Source organism: Cimex lectularius, unplaced genomic scaffold (genome assembly GCF_000648675.2).
Source record: "Cimex lectularius strain Harlan isolate CLEC.00 unplaced genomic scaffold, Clec_2.1 scaffold35, whole genome shotgun sequence".
Lineage (NCBI taxonomy): Eukaryota > Metazoa > Arthropoda > Insecta > Hemiptera > Cimicidae > Cimex > Cimex lectularius.
The window spans coordinates 2388425-2409409 of NW_019392746.1; the positions used below are offsets into that span (position 1 = coordinate 2388425).

General features: G+C 31.7%; 3 protein-coding genes across 5 annotated transcripts; 2 read left to right on the forward strand and 1 right to left on the reverse strand.

The window, feature by feature from the left end:
* The first annotated feature begins 1542 nt into the window (after positions 1–1542).
* Positions 1543–8354, forward strand: LOC106669304 (NECAP-like protein CG9132). The gene is made up of 5 exons (XM_014398681.2): positions 1543–1768; positions 1825–2030; positions 4382–4572; positions 4642–4832; positions 7434–8354. Exons 1-5 carry the CDS (start codon positions 1683–1685, stop codon positions 7474–7476), a joined length of 717 nt encoding a protein of 238 aa, XP_014254167.1. The 5' UTR covers positions 1543–1682; the 3' UTR covers positions 7477–8354.
* Positions 8355–8440: 86 nt separating this feature from the next.
* On the reverse strand, positions 8441–11517 carry LOC106669302 (26S proteasome regulatory subunit 8). 3 transcript variants are annotated; one of them, XM_014398678.2, is made up of 7 exons: positions 11433–11517; positions 10857–11004; positions 10367–10783; positions 10166–10298; positions 9276–9429; positions 9006–9215; positions 8441–8681 (listed from the first exon to the last, which is right to left on the reverse strand). In XM_014398678.2, the coding sequence occupies exons 1-7, from the start codon at positions 11451–11453 to the stop codon at positions 8541–8543; spliced, it is 1224 nt and encodes a 407-aa protein (XP_014254164.1). In that variant the 5' UTR covers positions 11454–11517; the 3' UTR covers positions 8441–8540. The 3 variants fall into 3 exon arrangements, with proteins under 3 accessions (XP_014254164.1, XP_014254165.2, XP_014254163.1); XM_014398679.2 differs by having other exon boundaries at positions 11322–11476; XM_014398677.2 differs by lacking the exon at positions 11433–11517 and adding an exon at positions 11060–11298.
* Positions 11518–14214: 2697 nt separating this feature from the next.
* Positions 14215–20673, forward strand: LOC106669303 (dolichyl-diphosphooligosaccharide--protein glycosyltransferase 48 kDa subunit). Its single transcript, XM_014398680.2, has 5 exons — positions 14215–14433; positions 16370–16671; positions 16729–17049; positions 19971–20360; positions 20420–20673. The coding sequence occupies exons 1-5, from the start codon at positions 14292–14294 to the stop codon at positions 20576–20578; spliced, it is 1314 nt and encodes a 437-aa protein (XP_014254166.1). The 5' UTR covers positions 14215–14291; the 3' UTR covers positions 20579–20673.
* The last annotated feature ends 312 nt before the right edge of the window (positions 20674–20985 follow it).

A 20985-nucleotide genomic window follows, 5' to 3' on the forward strand; every position in this document is an offset into this window, starting at 1 on the left:
TATATGCATCAATGCCAACATTTTTATGAATTATGCAATGAAAAGCCATGTTGATTATCAGATTAATAAGATTTTTTTAATTCAGGTAAATATGATGACTATATGGACTTATCAACCAATGATACATTGTAAGGTTCTGATGTATCAAAAAAGAAGAAAGAAACTGTAATCACTTGTCAAGATTTCAGCCTTTATAAGGCTGTCCTCAGGGCAGTATTGTATTTAGAGGTAAAATACAGTTGATGATCTTTCGGGGTTTTCGGACTTGAAAATTGTTCCAACATGTGGATTTTTATATTGTTATTTTTAATTTTAATTTTTTTTTTGTAAAAAAATTTCTTGGATAAAAATATGCAAATTAAAAGCCACGACTCTTTTTGAAAGGTATGATGATTCATTTTTATGAAATCAATTTTTTCGAATATTTTGTTAGAGTAATATATTTTTTAATTACGTAGATAAAAGCTTTTATTTATTCAATTGTTTGTTTTAAGAATGTTTTATGCCCAACAATTTGTTTTCATTCATAATTAAAATGATGCACATAGATCTTCATACATCTTCATTTACTTTATTCATAATTCATTTATGTTTAGTGGTCTAATTGACCACATTAATTATTTCAATTAGTTATTCTTTTTATGTAAGGTTTTGGTTGAAATGAAAAAGTTAGTGTCATAAGAATTGAATGGATTCGAACCCATGACCTTCGGCTCTAACCACTTGAGCTATCGTGACTTTGATCCATTCAGACACCAACTCCCCACCTCAACCGTTTGAATTTTCCCACTTTTTGCCTTATAATATTGGGTTGTCCGGAAAATAATGCAGGATTTTGGTATTAAACAAAAAAAAAGAAACTAGTTACTTTAAAGCAATGTTCTTTAATCAAAATAATNAAATGAGTAATCCTGTAAACGTAAACAGAATATTTTATATAGATTTTTTTTAATGAAAACTTAAAATCCTGCATTATTTTCCGGACAACCCAATAAGACTAAAAACAAGAATGATAGGCAAAGCAAAATGATCAGAACCAATACAATAAGAATAGGCAGATGGAAATTATCAGAAGCAACTCAATGAAGATAGAAAGGCCAAAACAATCAGACCCACAACAATGAGGATAGCCAAACCAAAATGACCCAAAACCAACACATCGAAGATAGACTAAAATTAAATTAAAAATTAAATGTTCCTTCAGTAATAAAAATAAAAATGCTAGGAAATGTAAATATTACAAAATTGGCAATACTCCTATCCATTTTTGAGCAGTTTTTTAATATTTTAAAATATATTGTATTAATTTACAATGACAATTTAATAAAAATAAATGTGATATTTTTTTAGGTATATTTATATAAAACATGCTTAAGTAATTTTGCCCTTTGTTTTCTTAGTTTGCTTTTATATTGTTATGTATATTTTTTATATTGTATATTTCTATATTATGTATTATTATTATTTTATTAAAGATTCCTGGAATTGTGAGTTGTGAGTAAAGTCCATAGAGAGCATGTGCTCACTGGAGCCCTATTGGCTTGCTGTGGCAAAAGCACGAGAACAGATAAAAGTGAAACCTTGTCCAATAGAGACTTAGGGTATATAATCCTGTAAGTCAGTTGTTGTATTTATAAATTAAAACGTCACAGTTTTCTAACGAGATCATCAAGAAGCTGGAGATGGATTCGTACGAAAGTGTTCTTTTGGTCAAGAATGAAGTGTTCGTTTTCAAGATCCCACCGCTTACAACGAATCGAGGCCATAAGTAAAAAAAAAAAAAAAAAAAGCAAGAATTAGCAAATTATGCGATTTTTTTTCCAGAGCCGCCGATTGGAATTTGGCAGACCCTCAATGGACTGGAAGGATGCGCCTAGTCGCCAAAGACAAAGAGTGTTTTATCAAACTTGAGGACAAAGCATCTGGAGAACTTTTCGCGAAGTGTCCAATCGACAAGTATCCAGGAGTGGCTATAGAACCCGTGTCCGACTCGTCTCGTTATTTCGTCCTCAGAATCCAGGATGACAACGGTACGACGATTGTAGCGAAAGAATTTTGCATCGTTACATGTTCTCGATGCTCGAGTTGTGAGAAAATGAAATCGATTTTCATCACTTTCTTCACTTTGTCTAAAACAATTAGTATATTTTTTATCCATATTGCACGAATATTTGTCAATATGTGATAAACGGTACCATGTACTTTATGGTACATTACATCTGGATAGTAAGGGTACCGTGATGGCCTGGTGGATTTTCCACTCGGTTCTTCTTGATCCCTTGGACCGTACAGTTCAATTAACGACAATACCCTTGGAATTTTCTTTTTCTTGGCTCATCCATGACACCTACAGATGGTTGGACAGTAAACCATCTTGTCTGAATAAGCATTAAATAATAACATATTCAAAACAAAAAAACAAGATTTTTAAAATTTAAAAAAAAGAAAAATTTGACCTTGATCTATAAGCATCTATATTCCACTTTATTCCAAGTATAAACTGTATTTTTATTGAAATGAAATGTTAATTAAAACAATTTCCTTTGTCAATATTTGTCGACACAGTGAATAGCTGTCATCCGATCAAAGCTGAATAAAAAATAAATATGAAATTCTGATGAAATCGACAGTTATAGTGAAACATTATTAATCTCTCTTTAAAAACAGAGTATAATGTTTTATGCTTACAGTATTACTGTTATTTTTAATAAATATTTTGATTGTAAAGTGTGTTCATTGGCACTCACATAAGGAGTGAGTAGGAATCACCTGATGTGAAAACGTCTTTTTGTCTCTGCTGTAATTTGTTGAGGAAACAGGGGTTCTCTACTATATATAGTTGTTATACATTTTGTTGAAGTCGTGAGGAGTGGTCAAGAATGAGGTAGCAAAAAAAAGCACCTTTTTTTCATTTTTTTTGCCAATGTTCCGACCTTTACTCGGGTCATCTTCAAGGCAAATAAATTACAAAACGTATGTAATTGGAAAAAATACAATTTAAGATGTAAATATAAATTTTGAGGCATTTCATACTCTCATAAAGTGTGGTCATATTGGTTTTGTGTGAAAGTGTTGTGAAACGTGAATTTGTATTCTGCTGGTTTTATAGGATTGTGGTACGGTAGGGGACATGGTAGGCCCTACAGATGACCCGAATAAAGGTTGAAACGTAGGCAAAAAAAATGAAAGAAGGTTTTTTAAAACTACCACATTCTTGAGAGCTCTTCATGACTTCAACAAATTATGAAACAACAGGTCACTAAGAAACACACATAATATATATTATGAAATTATAATAAATGTGATCTATGTATCAAGTCTGGTCAGTAAACAGCTCTCTGAAAATATGAAATTTACAAGAGAGATCATTCTCACACTAAATTGAGAACTAGAATAGGCCATATATGATGACGTATTGTCAATTACTTTTGGGTCAGAGTTTGTGTGGGTGTTCCTTCTTGGCTTATATAGGGAGATATAAGTGTACTTAAGCGTGACAGCGAGTCTGGTGACAAGATTTTGTTAGATGTTTTTTGTGTGAAAATGTAAAGTGCGAGATGTAATGGAAGTATATTTAAACAGTAACTATAACAAAATAACTCAAACAAAAGAAAATGTTTAAAAATGAGTGTGAATGTTTAATTTTAATAACATCACATGTTGGGGTTTGAAACGACCTAGTTGTTAATAACGATGGTACTTGACTCAAGACAAGACAGACAACACAGTAGTTGATTTTCACAGATTGCCGTTTGGAAGTTCCAATACTTTTTATTTATTTATTTTTAATGGCCGTTTCTCATATTATTCAGAATATTTGTTTGAACAATACTTTTACAATACTTTGGGGGTAGGAAGACAGATCAGAAATTCCATGGGGACGGTGGGAATCGAACCCATGACCACGGGGTCTACGAGTCAAGATTCTGACACCCTAATTACTCAGCTTATCAGAGATTAAATTAATATGATCACATATTCTTTTGCTTCGAAACTATCGAAGGTAGGGAAGTCGAAAAAATTGTTGTCCTCCAAAAGCAAAATTACAACACATTCTGCGTTTCAGACTTTTCTGAACAAATTTGGTTCAGTGTCTGTCTGTGGTCAATTCCTTGTATCAGGCAAAACTCTGAAACCACTAGACCACTTTATGAATTTTTCAGAGATTGTCTGGGTTGGATTCTAGATGATACAAAGTTTATTCCAAATGGATTTATACATGTGCATGTACACAAAATATGAGGCAGCTATACTGCTAACCCATTTGGTAGATGTTTGTAATTTATGAGAAAATTTTAGGGGATAGTAAAAAAAATTGAATAACGTTAATTAATTAAACATGTAGCTGCTATTTGATGTTTTTTAATGTTAATATTTTTAGGAAGATCTGCTTTTATCGGTGTTGGATTTTCTGATCGCTCAGACAGTTTTGATTTGAATGTTGCTCTGCAGGATCATTTTAATTGGTTGAAGAAGTCAGAAGAAATTGAAAAAGAGAAAGACGTACCTAAACCTGAACTTGATTTAAGATTTAAGGAAGGTGAAACAATTAAAATAAATATGAAAATAACGGTAAGTATAAGACGCTGTTTACTGTTATCAAAATTTCCAACAAGTGGTCATTTTTGGAAAATCTTGTAGAAAAAAGACGGCTCGGAGAGTACAAGTAAGCCAAAAGCTCGAGTCGGAGGATCCGGTCTCCTCCCGCCGCCTCCAGGCGGAGTGAAAATCGCGCCACCTCCAGCCCCGTCAGTCAACTCTTCCCCATCTCATGGTGTACCGAGCACCAAGCCTGAATCATGGGGAGATTTTGCTTCTGCTACTAATTCTGGGTAACTATTTGTATTAGAAAAATAAAAAGACACATTTAATTATTTTTACATTTTAATAAAAACAATGTTATTTATAATTGTTTCTGTTGTTTGATTTGTTGAAAGAAGGTCAGTAAAATTTTATGTATTCTAACTTTAAATTTAAAACAATATCAGCTTATGTGCTATCAGTCTCTCACTGAAGATAATGATAACAAAATCGTCAGTCTCTTGACAACTAGTATAGACCAGAAATGATTAATTTTAATTCATACCTCAACTTTGTTCCCCATAATTTGTATCTTATTATATACATGATAAAAATTGATTCAGCACTAAAATAATGGATGAAAAGCCATACACCAAGGTGGGGAAAAAATAGTGTGTACGTTCATTTAATTACACAATAAATTATTAAATTGTAAGTATAACGAATTGAAAGTTGTGAAAAGACGCAGAAAAATAAACAAATAAATAAAACAGGTAGCTATATTTTGATATAAATAAACAAACATAACTTGTGGTGATTGATGACCGTTAGTCAATTATTATTCAGAAATCGTGAAATGCGGTCTGGTGTGATGTAGGTTTCAGAAAAACATTTTCTTTTCGTTTCAACCAACGTTTCAACCTTTATTGAGATCATCTTCAGGGCCTGGGATGTTACAAACATTGTTTAAATTTAACAAATACATGTAGGATGTGAAAAAAAGTGAATTTATACAATGCAAAAAATATTTTTTATATTCAAAGTGTTTGTTTTCTGTGTAATTATGCCATTCTTGGAATATCTCACTGGCACTCTCAACATGACACGCAAGAATGGCACAATTGCGATCAAGGCCTCTGACGCTAAAAATGCAGTAAAAAACACAATTTAAAAAAATTTAATTTAATCTCGGGGAGTGATTTGGTGATGTCCTCTCCTTCAAAGACATAGCATACCTATCACACTCTGCGAGGTAGTGCCTTGCGGTTTCTTCTTTTATTTCGCAAAAACGGCAAAAGGGATCTGGTAGAATACCCATTAGGGAGAGGTGTCTTCTCAGTGGGCAGTAGCCCGTCAGGATACCTATCAGCCTCCTAATTTCCTTCCTTGAGTTAGAGAATAGCCATTTCGATTCTGCTGGTTTGATCTCCTTAACAAACTCCTTCGATTGCCGGTGTCCGGGGGATAGATTCCATTCCTTAAGGAATTGTTTCATACCCCAGTTTTTAATACTCTCTTTCACTGTGCTCATAGAGTGAGGTAATACCGGTGGCCCGACAAACGCAGTATTAGAGCCTTCTTTGGCCACTGGGTCCCCTATTTCGAATTTTAGAGAAAACAGGGCTATTTTACTGTTTATAATCCTTTATAGATATCTTTATGTGTGTTGAGACTGAATCTATTTATTAGCATGAATTTGTACTGTGAGGGCCGTTGGCAGAATATCGAGTACCGCATTGACCCCCAAATAAACTAGCTATATTGCAGAGGGTAATTGGCTGTTGATAGCCTCTGAAGCCCAACCTCATGGATGGGAGAATGAGACCAAGGTCACCAGGACTGCCAACACTTGGGGTCGGTGATTCGCGAAGCCCGCCAATAATTTATTGTAAATTACACAAAACCTGGATTTTTTTGGTGGAATGCAAAAGTGATAGGCATAGCTCTGTACATTTGTATGTGGATGTACATCCATGTGAGGAATTTGGCTTACAAATCAGTAATCAGTTATTTTCTTTAACATAGGATTAAGGATCCTATTAAGCCATTGAAGCTGAAATATTTTCCAACAGCATAGGGATAGGCAAATCAAAATGACTGGAAACAACCAAACTCGAGAAATAGATGTTAAAATCTTCACAAAATATAGCATTTTTCATTCAAATTAATAATTATTCAATCAATTTAGTAATCGTTTCATTCAATTTAATAATCATCTCAACCAATTTAATAATCGTCTCATTCAATTTAAACTTCTTTTAAATTGGTTGAAAAATTATTAATTTTCTGACAAACGCCATAATAATAATCCTGCTCGTGACACTAATTTTTCATCTCAACCTTTTGGTTGAACCTTAGATAAAAATAAAAGTTAATTGGCATACTAATAATATTGCAATATAATTAATATTGAAATTAATTATGGCATTTTTTCAGTCAAATTAATAATTTTTCAACCAATTTAATAATCATCTAATTAAATTTAATAATTGTCTCAACCAATTTAATAATTGTTTCATTCAATTTAATAATAGTCCATTTCGGGATTTCATAGTTGGGGAAAAATAAATTCGAGCTGAGAAAACCGTTAAGTAGACAAAAAGTAAAATTATTTAATCGAAAAATATAAATATTTGAAAAATGATAATTTTAACATCAATAATGGAGTGGCAGTCCTGGGGCAACCATTGGCAGCTTCAGAAGGACATCATCAATTGCGTAATTGGTGCAGTCGATGCTCAAAGTGGACTTGGCACTTCAGCGTTCTATTATTAAATTGGTTGAAAAAATTATTAATTTGTCTGAAAAATGCTGAAGAAAAATGTGGAATCTATTGAGTAGTGTCCCATTTTCAAATTTGTAAAAAATTCCTCACTTTTATCTGAGAAATTATTATAAAGTGTTTGTTTCAGGGAAGCAACTACACCAAATAATCCCAACTGGGTGCAGTTTTAATGGTTCAAAAGGATTGTTTATCGTTGAATAGACTGTTATATATATTGTTTAATTCCCAATTATTTGTTAATAATAATTTTTGTGTGATAACTAAGAGACGTTATTATTTGGAATTAATAATTAATTGAATTTTATATTATTCATCAGAGGCAAATTATCATTCATTTAAACACTTGTTTATTTTTATATCAAAATGTATTATTTATTGCAGAAAAAAAATTATACTTTTATACAAATTATTATTATTACGATTATTTATCACACAAGTTGTAAAGTAATTAATTACTTAATATATTTTTTTATATATTAAACTGTTAAATCACTATTTTCTAAAAATAGTGCCCTGCATCTGTAGTGTAAAAATGATCGCTACTTTTAAAGTAATTGGTATAAATTTGTTATTGTATTAAAGCAAGAAGAAAATTGAGACTTCTTTGAATAGTAATATGTGTAAATTTTGTGATAATCTCTTCATTTTATATGGAAAGTAAGAAAAAAAAACTTGTTGCAATTGTGGATTTAAATTTGTACGTATATGCGTGTGTACAGTTCTACACATTTCAATAATTATATTTGTATATTAGGACAGATTATTTTGTATTGTTTTCTATTTCATTAAAACAAATGTTTACGTACAAACAACTACTCGAATATGTTTGTCTTACAATCATAGTTTATTTAAACGTTTTAACATACCAAAGAAAAATTGTTTGAGTAAACTTGTAGGTGATATGTAAAATGAAACTATTTTATAATGGTATAATCTCAAATGTATTCCTTGATTAGAATTGTAAAATCATTCCAGGATATTGAAATTATTGATCTATATAATTTATTACCACTATTGAAGAAAATAATAAAAACTAGTTTAACACAAACATTTTTCCTTTAATACCTGATTTTATTCATAGTATAATTATGTAATGGGTTCATTGAGGATTTTTACAATACAATATAAACAAAATGGTGAGATAATCTTTTAATAAATTTTTATAATATTCTTATATTAAATACAATAGTAGTAAATTAGACCATACAACAAAGCCTGTACATTTAAGCTTATTTTATTTCCATAATTTCTTGATGGACATGTTCTTTTCAGAATCTTTCTGCATTACTTTGGCAACAGCCATTTCAAAATCCTCCTGGGTCACGTGTATTCGCCTTTCCCTGAGTGCGTACATCCCTGCTTCAGTGCACACGCCCTGACAAAAAATATTTAAAAATAAATAACAATTAGGGGCATGTTTTGGCGGTTTTAACAAGATAATGACAAAATGCTAAAATTCATTTGAGAAAAAATAGGATTGTCAAACTAATTGTTGACCACTTTAACGATTATAGTTCATTTACTTGATTATTATTTCAAAAGTTGCATTGGCTATGGGCCTGCCCGGCTTGTATCACTGGACTGTACTGAATTGATTTGACGGTTTAAAAAAGAAGGAAGAGATGTCGACATGTAGACGTCAACTGCGGTCACCATGTTTAATTCTCTACACTATATAAAAAAAAAAGTTATAATTTACCTTGACCTCAGCACCAGAAGCGCCTGGCATTAACTCAGCAATTTTTCTCAGGTTAATGCCTCGAGTCAGATTCATTTTCCTCGAGTGGATACGAAGGATGTCAAGTCTGGCTTCTTCGTTTGGTGGTGGGAATTCGATTTTTCGGTCAATTCTTCCAGGTCTCAACAAAGCTGGATCCAAGATGTCAATACGGTTTGTTGCCATAATTACCTAAGAAATCAAACCGAATTAAATTCATGTTAACAGTGAGAATTTTTAAAAGGAATTTACTTTAATATTTTTGGTTGCTTCAAAACCATCGAGTTGATTTAGAAGTTCTAACATTGTCCGTTGGACTTCGGAATCTCCTCCACTGCCCGATTCAATACGGGATGATCCAATTGAATCAATCTCATCCATGAATATAATAGACGGTGCATGCTCTCTAGAATTTATTATTTTATGAGTAAATTAATTGTTTAAAATATTTAAGCAAGACTTCAAGTAAGTTTCAACATCAATTTTCTACTTAAAAACATGTGGGATAAGGCCAAAGAGAGCCATGGAGAAAGCAAACACTCAGTTCGACCTTGGGAAGAATATATTGTAACAAGTGGAAAATAATAAGAAAAAAAAAATTTGTTTGTGCACTGGGGTGCCTAGAATCAGTAGACAAGGGTACCCAGTGCAAGGTTGAGCAGGGCCAGGAAGAGGCCTGGTTAGCGAGGTAAGGTGAGGCTCAAATTGGAGAAAAAGGACTTTATTTATTTTTTAATAACTATTTTGGACTTTATTTTCTTATTTCACGAGAGGAGAGTTCGCATGTGCGAGAAAAGAACTATCCTGGACCAAGAAGAAACAGGACCAGGTTCATACTTTTATTTTCTTTTTTGCAATTTTGTTTTCTGACCATTTCTCTTTCTTTTTCTATTGTAAAAGAGGACTTGTTTATTTTCTTTTTGTTTTCCGTTTTATTGGCAATATGGAGGATATTGATTTTTTTTAGATTTCACCCCAAGGGTTCACTGTTTCCTGAAAGGAAAGGAAAAACAGAGTGGTGCCCGATTATTTTATTTTTGGAGATGAAGTCCAAAATAAAATGCGATTGCGTGGGAATCTGGTCTTTACTTATTATTACTTTATAATACATGCTCATGATGGAAAATTTTTTAATACATTACCTTGCCATAACAAAAAGTTCCCTCACCATCCTTGAACCTTCACCAATGAACTTTTGAACAAGTTCTGATCCAGAAACACGAATAAATGTACATTCTGTATGGTGAGCGACTGCCCTCGCCAAAAGTGTTTTTCCTGGTGTAAAAACATAATTAAATGATAATAATGCATAATAAAATATACATTGAAAAATTTTTTTATACCAGTTCCAGGTGGTCCGTATAACAAAACCCCTTTGGGTTGAGCTATACCCAAAGCGTCAAATAATTCTGGGTGTTTAACCGGCAATTCTATGACTTCTTTGATCTCCTTGATTTGCTTGTCAAGGCCTCCTACCATTTCGTACGTTGAATCTGGCACCTTCTCTACCATCATGAGGGAGACGAGAGGGTCGACTTTGTTCGGGAGTATCTTATGGAGAGTATAGCTTTCATTACGAAGTGCAACTCTTGAATTTGGCGTGACATCATTGATGTCAATATTTTTGTCGATGTCGACAACAAATTTTCCTTCTGGGTGGACTTTGACAAGCACTTTCTTCTTATCCATAGGTTTTACTACTTCGCCCACATAGGAACCCTGTTCTTGAAGGAGCTGCAGTTCCTCCCTGAGCATTCGAACTGGTTTAAAAATATAAAAGTAGTTAGGATCTTTTTCCTTACTTGTGTAGAAATTAAGAAGCATAATCAATACCTTTAGCGTTAAGTTCATTTCGCTGAGCCTGCAACCGGCGCAGATTCTGGCTTTTTTCAGCGACGATTAACTGCAGCTCCTCTATTTTTGTTATGTAGTACGGTTTGAACCCTTCTCCCTTTGAGGCCTTTTCATCTACCTCCATTTGCTACAAACATTAGAATTCAATTAATAACTACGAGTGCGAGTTTTGGTAGCCGTACTTTGACCTTGTTCTTCCAGGAAGGTGACGGCTGAACCTGGAGGGCTGCGATATTTGTCGCATAACCCTGAATTTGTAATCTAGTCAGGAAATATTCAAAAACCCAAGCTAACGCTCGAAACATGGCTTTTTTTAAATTAATCTAACAACTATATTTGACTAAAGCATAAAACTCTTAATTCTACATCTAATAAAAGCCAAAAAAAGAAAGGAAAATAATTTTTGAGTTGTTTATAACCCATCTGATATAAAAGCAAACTTACTCTGCCAGTTTTATGTAAATTTCTTGAAAACAGTAGTTTTTTCATTTTGTTAATATGAATGCAATTGCTTGTAATTTGAAAATGTATGTCTTAAAATCTTTTAATTATTACCTCAAAAGCGGTGTATGTCATTTTGCTGTATCACGACGAATCTTAACACACAGATCGCTCAACATAACCTGATCAATCGATAACAGTCGATAAAGCTAATGAAGACTGGATCGCTTATTTATTCTATTTTATTTATTATTTTTTTCTTATTTATTTATTTATTTATTCCTATCATATATTTTTTATTACTTTATATGGCCTGTATTTACTTGTATTATAAACACCTTTCGAAGGATAATCTAAGATTAGTTAAATTATGACAAAAAATTGCTTATTTGGTCATAGTCATTGATTAGTTCTTTTCTTTAAAAAGTTTGACTTTATATCTGTAATTCTTTCTTACCCTCATCCTTCATTTCACCTTTCAAGATTATATCTGGGGTGCCCCAAGGGTCAATTTTGGATTCATACTTTTTTCATTTATCTGTCCAAGAAATGCCCACCTAGTACCTCTCTTCAGCTCATCCTACAGTCCCACCTACATCTTATATCTTACTTTTCTTCGGCATTTCAGGACTGTAAATGGTAATGCTTGGTTATACCTCTCATACCAAGATAATATTAGCATTTTTTAAAATTAATTAATTTCTGCAGGCAATATATAAATGTTTAGATCAGTTTATGTACTATTTTCATATCCCTTTTATGTATGCCTCATTATTATTTTGTTAACATAGCCCTTTTTGTTTAATATTTACAATCAAATAATGATATTATGCTAGAGCTTGTATATTATTAATAATTATCTTTTTCATTGTTTTTTGTATTTCATCAATTATGTTAAAAGCATATATTTACAACTATGCTTTATTTAATAATTCATTCTTCAATTATTGGTGACTGTATTGTAATGTTAATCCAGTTGTTTCTTGAATTAACTATTTATGTTTTGTAATGAATCCCTATATTAGCTCTTCTAAGTATATTTACAACTATTGTATAATTTTAATAGGCGTTGCCCATAAAATAAATAAATAAACGCAGTAATTATCATTATTTTACGATGTTTATAAAACTAAATTTATTTCTAATATATCTACATGTAAGGGGGCTTAAAGCCATAATTGTATCTTTAAAATAAATAATTAAAAAATAAAATAAATAAAAACCATGAAGAATTATACCTCCAGCATACCTAGACTAATAGACAGTGCTAACTTCCCATTGTTGATCAATATTATTTAATTTATCTCTGAATAATCTTAAATATGATCTCTGACATGCAATTAAAAATTTACGTCTTTGTATAATAAAAAGTGCATAAATATATATGATTTTTTTATATATGTGAAAATTTATTTACAATATATTATCTATTTATTTATATGGGTAAATATACCCAGTTATAAGTTTTATAAGAGTTTAAGCTGTAAGTAATAATTAATAATTGAAACAAATAATAATAATATACATTTAAAATTTATTAAAAATATGTACATATTCAACATACTAAACACAAATAAAATATTGTTAGTATTATGTCATAATACACGTGTACAAAAAATATAAAAGAAGTAAGAAGGAATGATAAAAATATAATTAAATAAAAGCAATTTATAAATCAACTTAAAGGAAATGAGAAGGAATCATAAAATTAATTAAACAAAAGAAATTTAAACAAAAATAAAAAAATGAGAAGGAATGATAAACACTTAATTTACAGAAATATATAAACAAATATAAAAGAAATGAGAAGGAATGATAAAAACATAATTAAACAGCAGAAGTATAAACAAAAATAAAGGTATGTGAAAAGTGTAATTAAACAACATAAATATATAAACAAATAGGAAAGAAGCGAGAAGGAATAATTAAAATTTAATTAAACAACATAAATATATAAACAAATATGAATGAAGCGAGAAGGAATAATTAAAATTTAATTAAACAACAGAAATATATAAACAAATATAAAGGAAGTGAGAAGGAATGATAAAAACAATTAAACGATAGAAATATATAAATTAATATATGAGAGGAAGGAAATGAGAGGAATGATAAAAACGTAATCAAACAACAGAAATATATAAACAAATATAAAGGAAATGAGAAGAAATGATAAAAATTTAATTAAACAACAGGGATATAAACAAAAATAAAGAAATGATAACTATTTAATTAAGTAACAGAAATATATACAAATATAAAAGAAGCGAGAAGGAATGATAAAAACGTAATCAAACAACAGAAATATATAAACAAATATAAAGGAAATGAGAAGAAATGATAAAAATTTAATTAAACAACAGGAATATAAACAAAAATAAAGAAATGATAAATATTTAATTAAGCAACAGAAATATATAAACAAATATAAAGGAAGTGTGAAGTAATGATGAAAATTTAATTAAACAACAGAAATTTAAACGAATATAAAAGAAATGAGAAGGAATCATAAAAATTTAATTAAACAACAGAAATATAAACAAAAATAAAGAAATGATAAATATTTAATTAAACAACAAAATATATAAATAAATTTAAAGGAAATGAGAAGGAATGATAAAAATTAATTAAACAACAAAAATATACGAACAAATAAAAAGGAAATGAAATATAAAAATAAATATAAAAAAAGTGAGAAGGAATGTTTGTAATTTGGTTGTTTTAACTGCCTGTAAATAAATAAACTCGTCCAAAAAGCTCCAATTTTCTTCGAGAAGATAAATTAAATTTAATATTCTACTAGATGATTCATTTTGTCCTTTTTTGAGGTAGTGCACCACTCATAGCTGCTCCACTCGGAACTCGTGAGCAACGGCGCCAGTGTCGGGAACCGTTTCGATCTGTCGCCGGTTCACGCAAAAGGCTGCCGCTGGATGTCACGTCGTTGTTTGTACCTCCTCGTTGGCAGTCGAAATGAATAGCCGGTGTTTGATTTTTACCTATTTTGCCCTTTTCCACTACGTTTCCACCGTCCTGGGTGAAAATGAAACTCTGGTGCTTTTAGATAATTTGGCCATCAAAGAAACACATTCTTTATTTTTTAAATCCCTCAAAGGTAAGCCTCGACTCTTCTACATTAGTACTCATATCAATCAGTTCAAGATGTACATTGATAAAACTTTTCTGAGTTTGCTGTTAATTAATCAATGAAACTTAATTTTTATACTGTTTGTATTGACTTAATACAATTTAACTTGTGTGGGGTTCTTCATAGTTTACTCACCCGATTAAGAATAGGCCATGCTAGGTTGACACTACTTGGACACTAAAGCGGCCCATAGACGGTCAATATTATTGTACAATATAGATTGCACAATAATTTGACGGTTGCCCCTTAACATTCCATAATATTGTACAAAATTTTGTTGGTGCTATGAACTTGAATAGTTTGAAGGCGATATTGAAGTTTGTGCAATATTTTCCACTTATTGATACTCAACACACTGTCTGATATTGCGCAATAATGCCAACAGACTGTGCAAAATTTTCCAGGTTGTACAATATATTTTCAACTTTTCGTCAATCATGCAATGTATTGCACAAACTTTCAATATCGTCTACACACGATCAATTAAATTGCACAACCCAAAATATTGTGCAATAATATTGATCGTTTATGGGCCGCTTTACTTTTGCAGTGTGTCCCACCTACTTGAAGGGTCATCCTTAACTCCATACAGAGAGTGCATAGGAATGCCACCCGATATGAAAATTGTGCTTGAGCCTGGTAATGAGCATCTAGGCCATCTATTCTGGTCATGGAGGAAACGGTTGTTTTTATCCTTTTTTAATCCATTAATTACACTCCTATCACAGGACCATTCACTTTCCTCACTAGGGGGGAACCGCATGACCGTTAGTGTCTTCGGCATCTTAATAGGATTGTGGAGAAGTGTTTGGGATGAAAAATGTTGGACTGGGGGGTTGGGATGAGGGTCTAGAGTTTTATAGTGGCATGGTACGAAGTAGGAAGTTGGGAGGAAATGTCTCAAAATATTGACTATTTGAAGTTGGACGGCTTGGTTAAACTCCACAGTTTGCTTCCATGTTTTCAGATTGGTTGTAGTAGTAATCATGTGTGATGTGACGTTTGTTTTGTAGTGAGAGTTTTATCTGTGGTCAAATAGTCTTTTGAATAATTTATATCATCACTGCTTTTAAAACATTACCGTATGTGAATAACATGCAAGTCTTCTGTCATTTGTGAATCCCCAGTTGTTATACAAAAAAATCTAAGTGAGTTTTTGTATCAGTTTATTAGTGCTTTTCTTTATAAAGTAAATGGAATAATGTTGGAGAAAGTGAAATTATCCAGTTATGAGGGAAATTTGATTGTATTAAAAGAAAAAGAATATATAGAACTTGCTGAAAGAAGCCTTCATTTTTAGCTATTTAGGTATAAAAAATGAATAAAATAAAATAACAATAATAAAAAAAGAAACAGAAATAAATTTTATAATTTTATTAAATTTTATGCAATTTAAAATGGAAATTTTGTATACATTTGGCTTCCGAATTAAGAATTTTTAAAGAAAAATTAAAGCTTGGATGGCAATAGGATAAATTAGATTACGAGTGAATGTTTGGAGTCAGAGCTTTATAGCATTCAGAAGAGATATAGCTAACCTAAGATAGAAGGTTTGGATGTTAGGGCGTGAAATGACCTTAGCCGTTAAAACGCCCTTAAAAATTAATAATAATAATAATAATAATAATAATAATAATAAGATGTTAGGGCGTGAAATGACCTTAGCCGTTAAAACGCCCTTAAAAATTAATAATAATAATAAAAAAATGTATTGTTTTTGTGTGTATCATAAAATATAAATTAAATATTATTTTATTTGATTGTATTTTATAAATAAAACATTAGAATAAATAAGTAATTGTATCACCGTCTGTTTAAATGAACGAGTAAAACAATATTTTTAAAATTTGCTACCTTACATTTTCTAATATAAAAAAATTATTGTAATTATTTTAAATTTTAGATCGAGGATACAGTTTAACATTTAAGTTAGCCGATGACCCGGCATTAGTTTTGTCAAGATATGGGGAATTTCTATATGACCACCTGATACTTTTTGCCCCGTCAGTCGAAGAGTTTGGAGGAACACTTAATGTTGAAACAATCACCGAATTTATTGACGGCGGGGGCAACGTCATTGTGGCCGGTAGTTCAATGTCTGGAGACATTCTAAGGGAAATAGCATCTGAATGTGGCTTTGAAATCGATGAAGAAGGTTCGGCGGTTATTGACCATATAAACTACGACTCTTCTGACACGGGATCTGTAAGCAATGCCCACATTGTGAACATTCCATTGTAATTTATCAACACGATTTTTCAGCATACACTGATCGTAGCCGATCCTGAAAATTTGATTGATGCTCCGGTAATTGTTGGCAACAAAAATATCCCCCCCATGCTCTACGAAGGGACAGGGCTTATTGCAGACTCTGACAATCCTCTAGTTCTACAGCTGCTGACTGCATCAAGCACTGCATATACGTATATTCCTGATCAGCCCATAAAAGATTATCCACATGCTGTGGGAAAAAATACACTTCTAATCGCCGCTCTACAAGCCAGAAACAATGCGAGAGTTGTGTTTTCTGGTTCACTTCACTTTTTCAGCGATGAAGCATTTACCTCTCCAGTCCAAAAACATGTAAGTAATGATCATATTTTATGTTCCTTATAAACCTGTAAACATTGAACAACATATAGAGATTTCCAATGGCCTGCAATCTTAAATAGTTTTACTTACAAATAAATAAACTGAAAATACAGGATTGATAAGAAAACTAGACAATTGGTCTGCTTCCCTCAGCTTATCTACTTGCAAATTATAATTTTTTTCAGTTTAATTACATAAATTTAATAATCTAACTAAAACTTTATTCTTGGTGAGACCCAGAACCGCACTGGGTTCGTCTACACTCATGAGTTTTTTGATGTTACACATCTCAGCTTGGAGCCTGAACTTCTCTTCTCTCCATGTTACTGAAGATGGCATTAAGCCGATATATGTAACATCATAATTCCAGTGAGTTATGTACCCAGTGAGCCAGTGCCAGTTCAAAATGCATCTCCAACTTACAGACCGACACATGTAATCAACATTTCTGAAGAGTGATGAACTTGCAGTTTGGCTATTTTTAATTTATTATAAGTTAGAGTTTTTCTTGAGATCTAAAAGGTAATAAACATGTAGTTTGGTTATTTGTTATTTCAGTTTCATCCTCGTTGTTGAGATTCATCAAACAAAAAATGATTTGCCAAACAGGTTCATTAACTCTCAGACCCCATGAACATCTCACAAAATAGACAATGCTTAAACTTTTAAATTTTAGTTTGTTTATTGTGTTTGACATTCTTGGTCAGCTCATTCCAGCCAGATTTTGTCTGATTTATGTCAGCTTTATTATTTCCATGTTAAGTACTAGAAAGGTCAGAGACCTAACTGCTTGATCAAATAAAACATATCATCATTATATCGGCCATCTTCAGTAGTAGATTTATCACTTTGTGAACTCTATAACTGACACAATTCTCTAAAATGAAAGTAATTATTAGACTTCTCAAGGTTTTTTATGAGTAGAGCTGGAATTTATATGTAATAAAAATCCTCAAATATCCCATAAAGTATGCACTATTAAAACCTCAAATATACACTAAAAAACCCCTCAAATGTGATATAATTTTGTACTAAAACTATTAAAAACGCAGGATGAATGTGAGAGACATCACCTGACTAATAATATAACTAAATTATTTTTATTTTTTTAAACGTATGTACTTTGAAAAAACTTTTCAACGTTAACAGAGGTGATGTGAGCATATTTGTAAGAACTTAAAATAACTTTATAGTTGATTCCGTGTATAACGGTTTAATTTTTTCCATTTAAGATTTCATTGATTTTCCCCAATTCCATCGATCTGGTATTTTTATCAAGTATGTTTTTTAATCTCTTGCTTTGGTAAAAATCCAGTTTGCTATTTAAAAAAAAGTTGAAGTTAACATTTTTGGCATTTGTTTTAGGTTTACTAGGTTGAAAATACAAAAGAGGATTAACACTGATTATTTTTGGGTTTCAAATAGCCCCTCTTTCCACAACCTATGTCATAAAAATTAATTTTTCAAAAAGGCAAAAAAACAACCCAGAAGTTTTGGAAATGGGGAGCCTCAGATAATTTGCCGATCATTTCAAGAGAATTATATTGTGTTAGTCGTTAACTGCAATCTGATTCAAATTTTAGACACTTGTTTTTTCCTCTAATGTTCTTAGTTGCCTAATTAATTTTTACTTTTTTAAGTGAGCAAAAATGTTTCAAATTTGCAATATTTTTTTTAATAATTTGTTGAAGTGGTGAGAGTGGTCAGGAATGAAATTTATAAAAACACCTTTTTCATTTTTTGCCAATGTTTTGACCTTTATTCGGGTCAGCTTCAGTGCCTGGGCGAACTATAAAATATATTTTGACTGAAAAACATGCACTATACAAGTAAATATTTTTTTCAAATGTGCAATATCCTTCAAATATGCAGAATAAAATGTGAACCATTGCACCATAGAAGTATGATTCAGATAAATATCTTAGAAACCATGGTTATAAGTGTTAGTCAAAACAAAATACAATTGCATACGGGCTCTAGTCATGAGCCTTCCACCATTCCAGTGTTCTTGGGGATTCGGGCCCACCGAAGTTAAGGCTGTCAACAGGTAAATCATTTCAGCCCTTCTTTTTTTTCTAAACATACATTCATACTCAATCTTCAATTCATTCTTCATACATGTCATTTAGTTAAGAACAATAGAGTATTTGATCTACCCCAATTACCCTGTACTGTAGGGTCGATTGTACTAAATATTCTGCCATAGCAGTTCAGATTTAAATCCATAATACATTCTTTGTTTGTGCTAATCTTCTCATTAAGTTTATGTAGAAAAACTTTCACTGCAGATTTGGCCATTTACCGTTTATTATTAGACCATGTTTAGTGCCTGCTGTTTTATTTTTGTAAAAGGAAAAAATTCTTTTCCTTTTAAATTTTATTTTTTGTAAAGGTTAATTTTATTTAAGAAGTTCACTATTTTTCGTGGTCCTCTTGACCAATTAATATCACTCAATCATTTAAGGTTTTAAGTTGAGATAAAAAAGTCAGTGTGACGAGCGGGATTCGAACCCACGACCTTTGGCTTGATACGCCGCTACTCTACCACTTGAGCTATCGTGACTTCGATCCCCTCGGGCACTAACTTCCCATCTCAACCCCACCTTTTTTGAATTTTCCCTCCTTTTTGCCATTTTTCAAATGTCGTGTAATCTATTTGATTCTCGGTGACAAATGAAATGGCCACGGAGAGCTTTAGTTAAGTATACTTCATTTTAATTCATTAAATTCACTATTTTTCGTGGTCTGCTTGACCAATTGATATCATTCAATTATTTAAGGTTTTAAGTTGAGATAAAAAAGTCAGTGTCACGAGTGGGATTCCAACCCACCAAGCGATACATGTATGGCGTAATGTGTATTTTTTCTTTTTTTGTACATATTTACTAATCGTATATATGTTTGTTTGATAGGGAGGCAAGAAATACGAGGTGTCTGGAAATCAGCAAGTCGCTACTGCTCTGAGCAAATGGGTGTTGAAAGAAAACGGTGTATTACGAGTGAAATCTGTAGCCCATCACAAATTAGATGAAAGCAGCCCTCCTCCTTCATATACGATCATGGAAACAGTTGTTTACGAATTGGAAGTCGAAAGAAAAACCCCGCAAGGTTGGGTGCCCCACGACGCCAACGATATCCAATTAGAGTTCGTGAGGATTGACCCGTTCGTAAGGACGAAACTTATCAGGAAGAAACCCGGCGCGTATGAAGCTGTCTTCAAAATTCCAGATGTTTACGGCGTCTATCAGTTTAAAGTCAATTATTTACGAGTAGGCTATACCAGCTTGTACAGTTCGACTCAGGTGGGCTTATTGCATCTGTGATTCATTGAAAACTCCGTTATAAAAATACTTTTTTCTAGGTATCTGTGAGGCCCTTGGAGCATACGCAGTACGAAAGATTTATCGCTAGTGCATATCCATACTATGCTAGTGCATTCTCAATGATGTTTGGTGTATTTATATTCTCTATAGTTTTTCTCCATTATAAAGATGAGCCCGTCAAATCTAAACACGAGTAGAAGACTTACTTGTATGAGTGCACATATTGTAAAATAAGCACTATTTTTGTTAACTTTGTAAAAACAACATAAATACAAATTGTTTCTAATTGTTTTTTTTTATCACGTTCTTTCCCATTCTGACTCATTTAGATCAAAAATAAAATAATTTTTACATGATTTAATATAATTAGTTGTTATTTATCGTATCAATGATTAATATTGATTTTATGCGAATATAAAAAATATAAGTTTAACAGAGTAAATTTATACTGTTTTACAAAGATGAGTGTTGGATTTGAGTGAGTATTGGATTTATTAACATATAGCAAACATTAACAATTGACAAGTTTAATTTGTTATAAACAAGATTTTGAAATTTGGTTGTTACTGATCATTTGGTCTGCCTATCCTTGTACAGTTGGTCT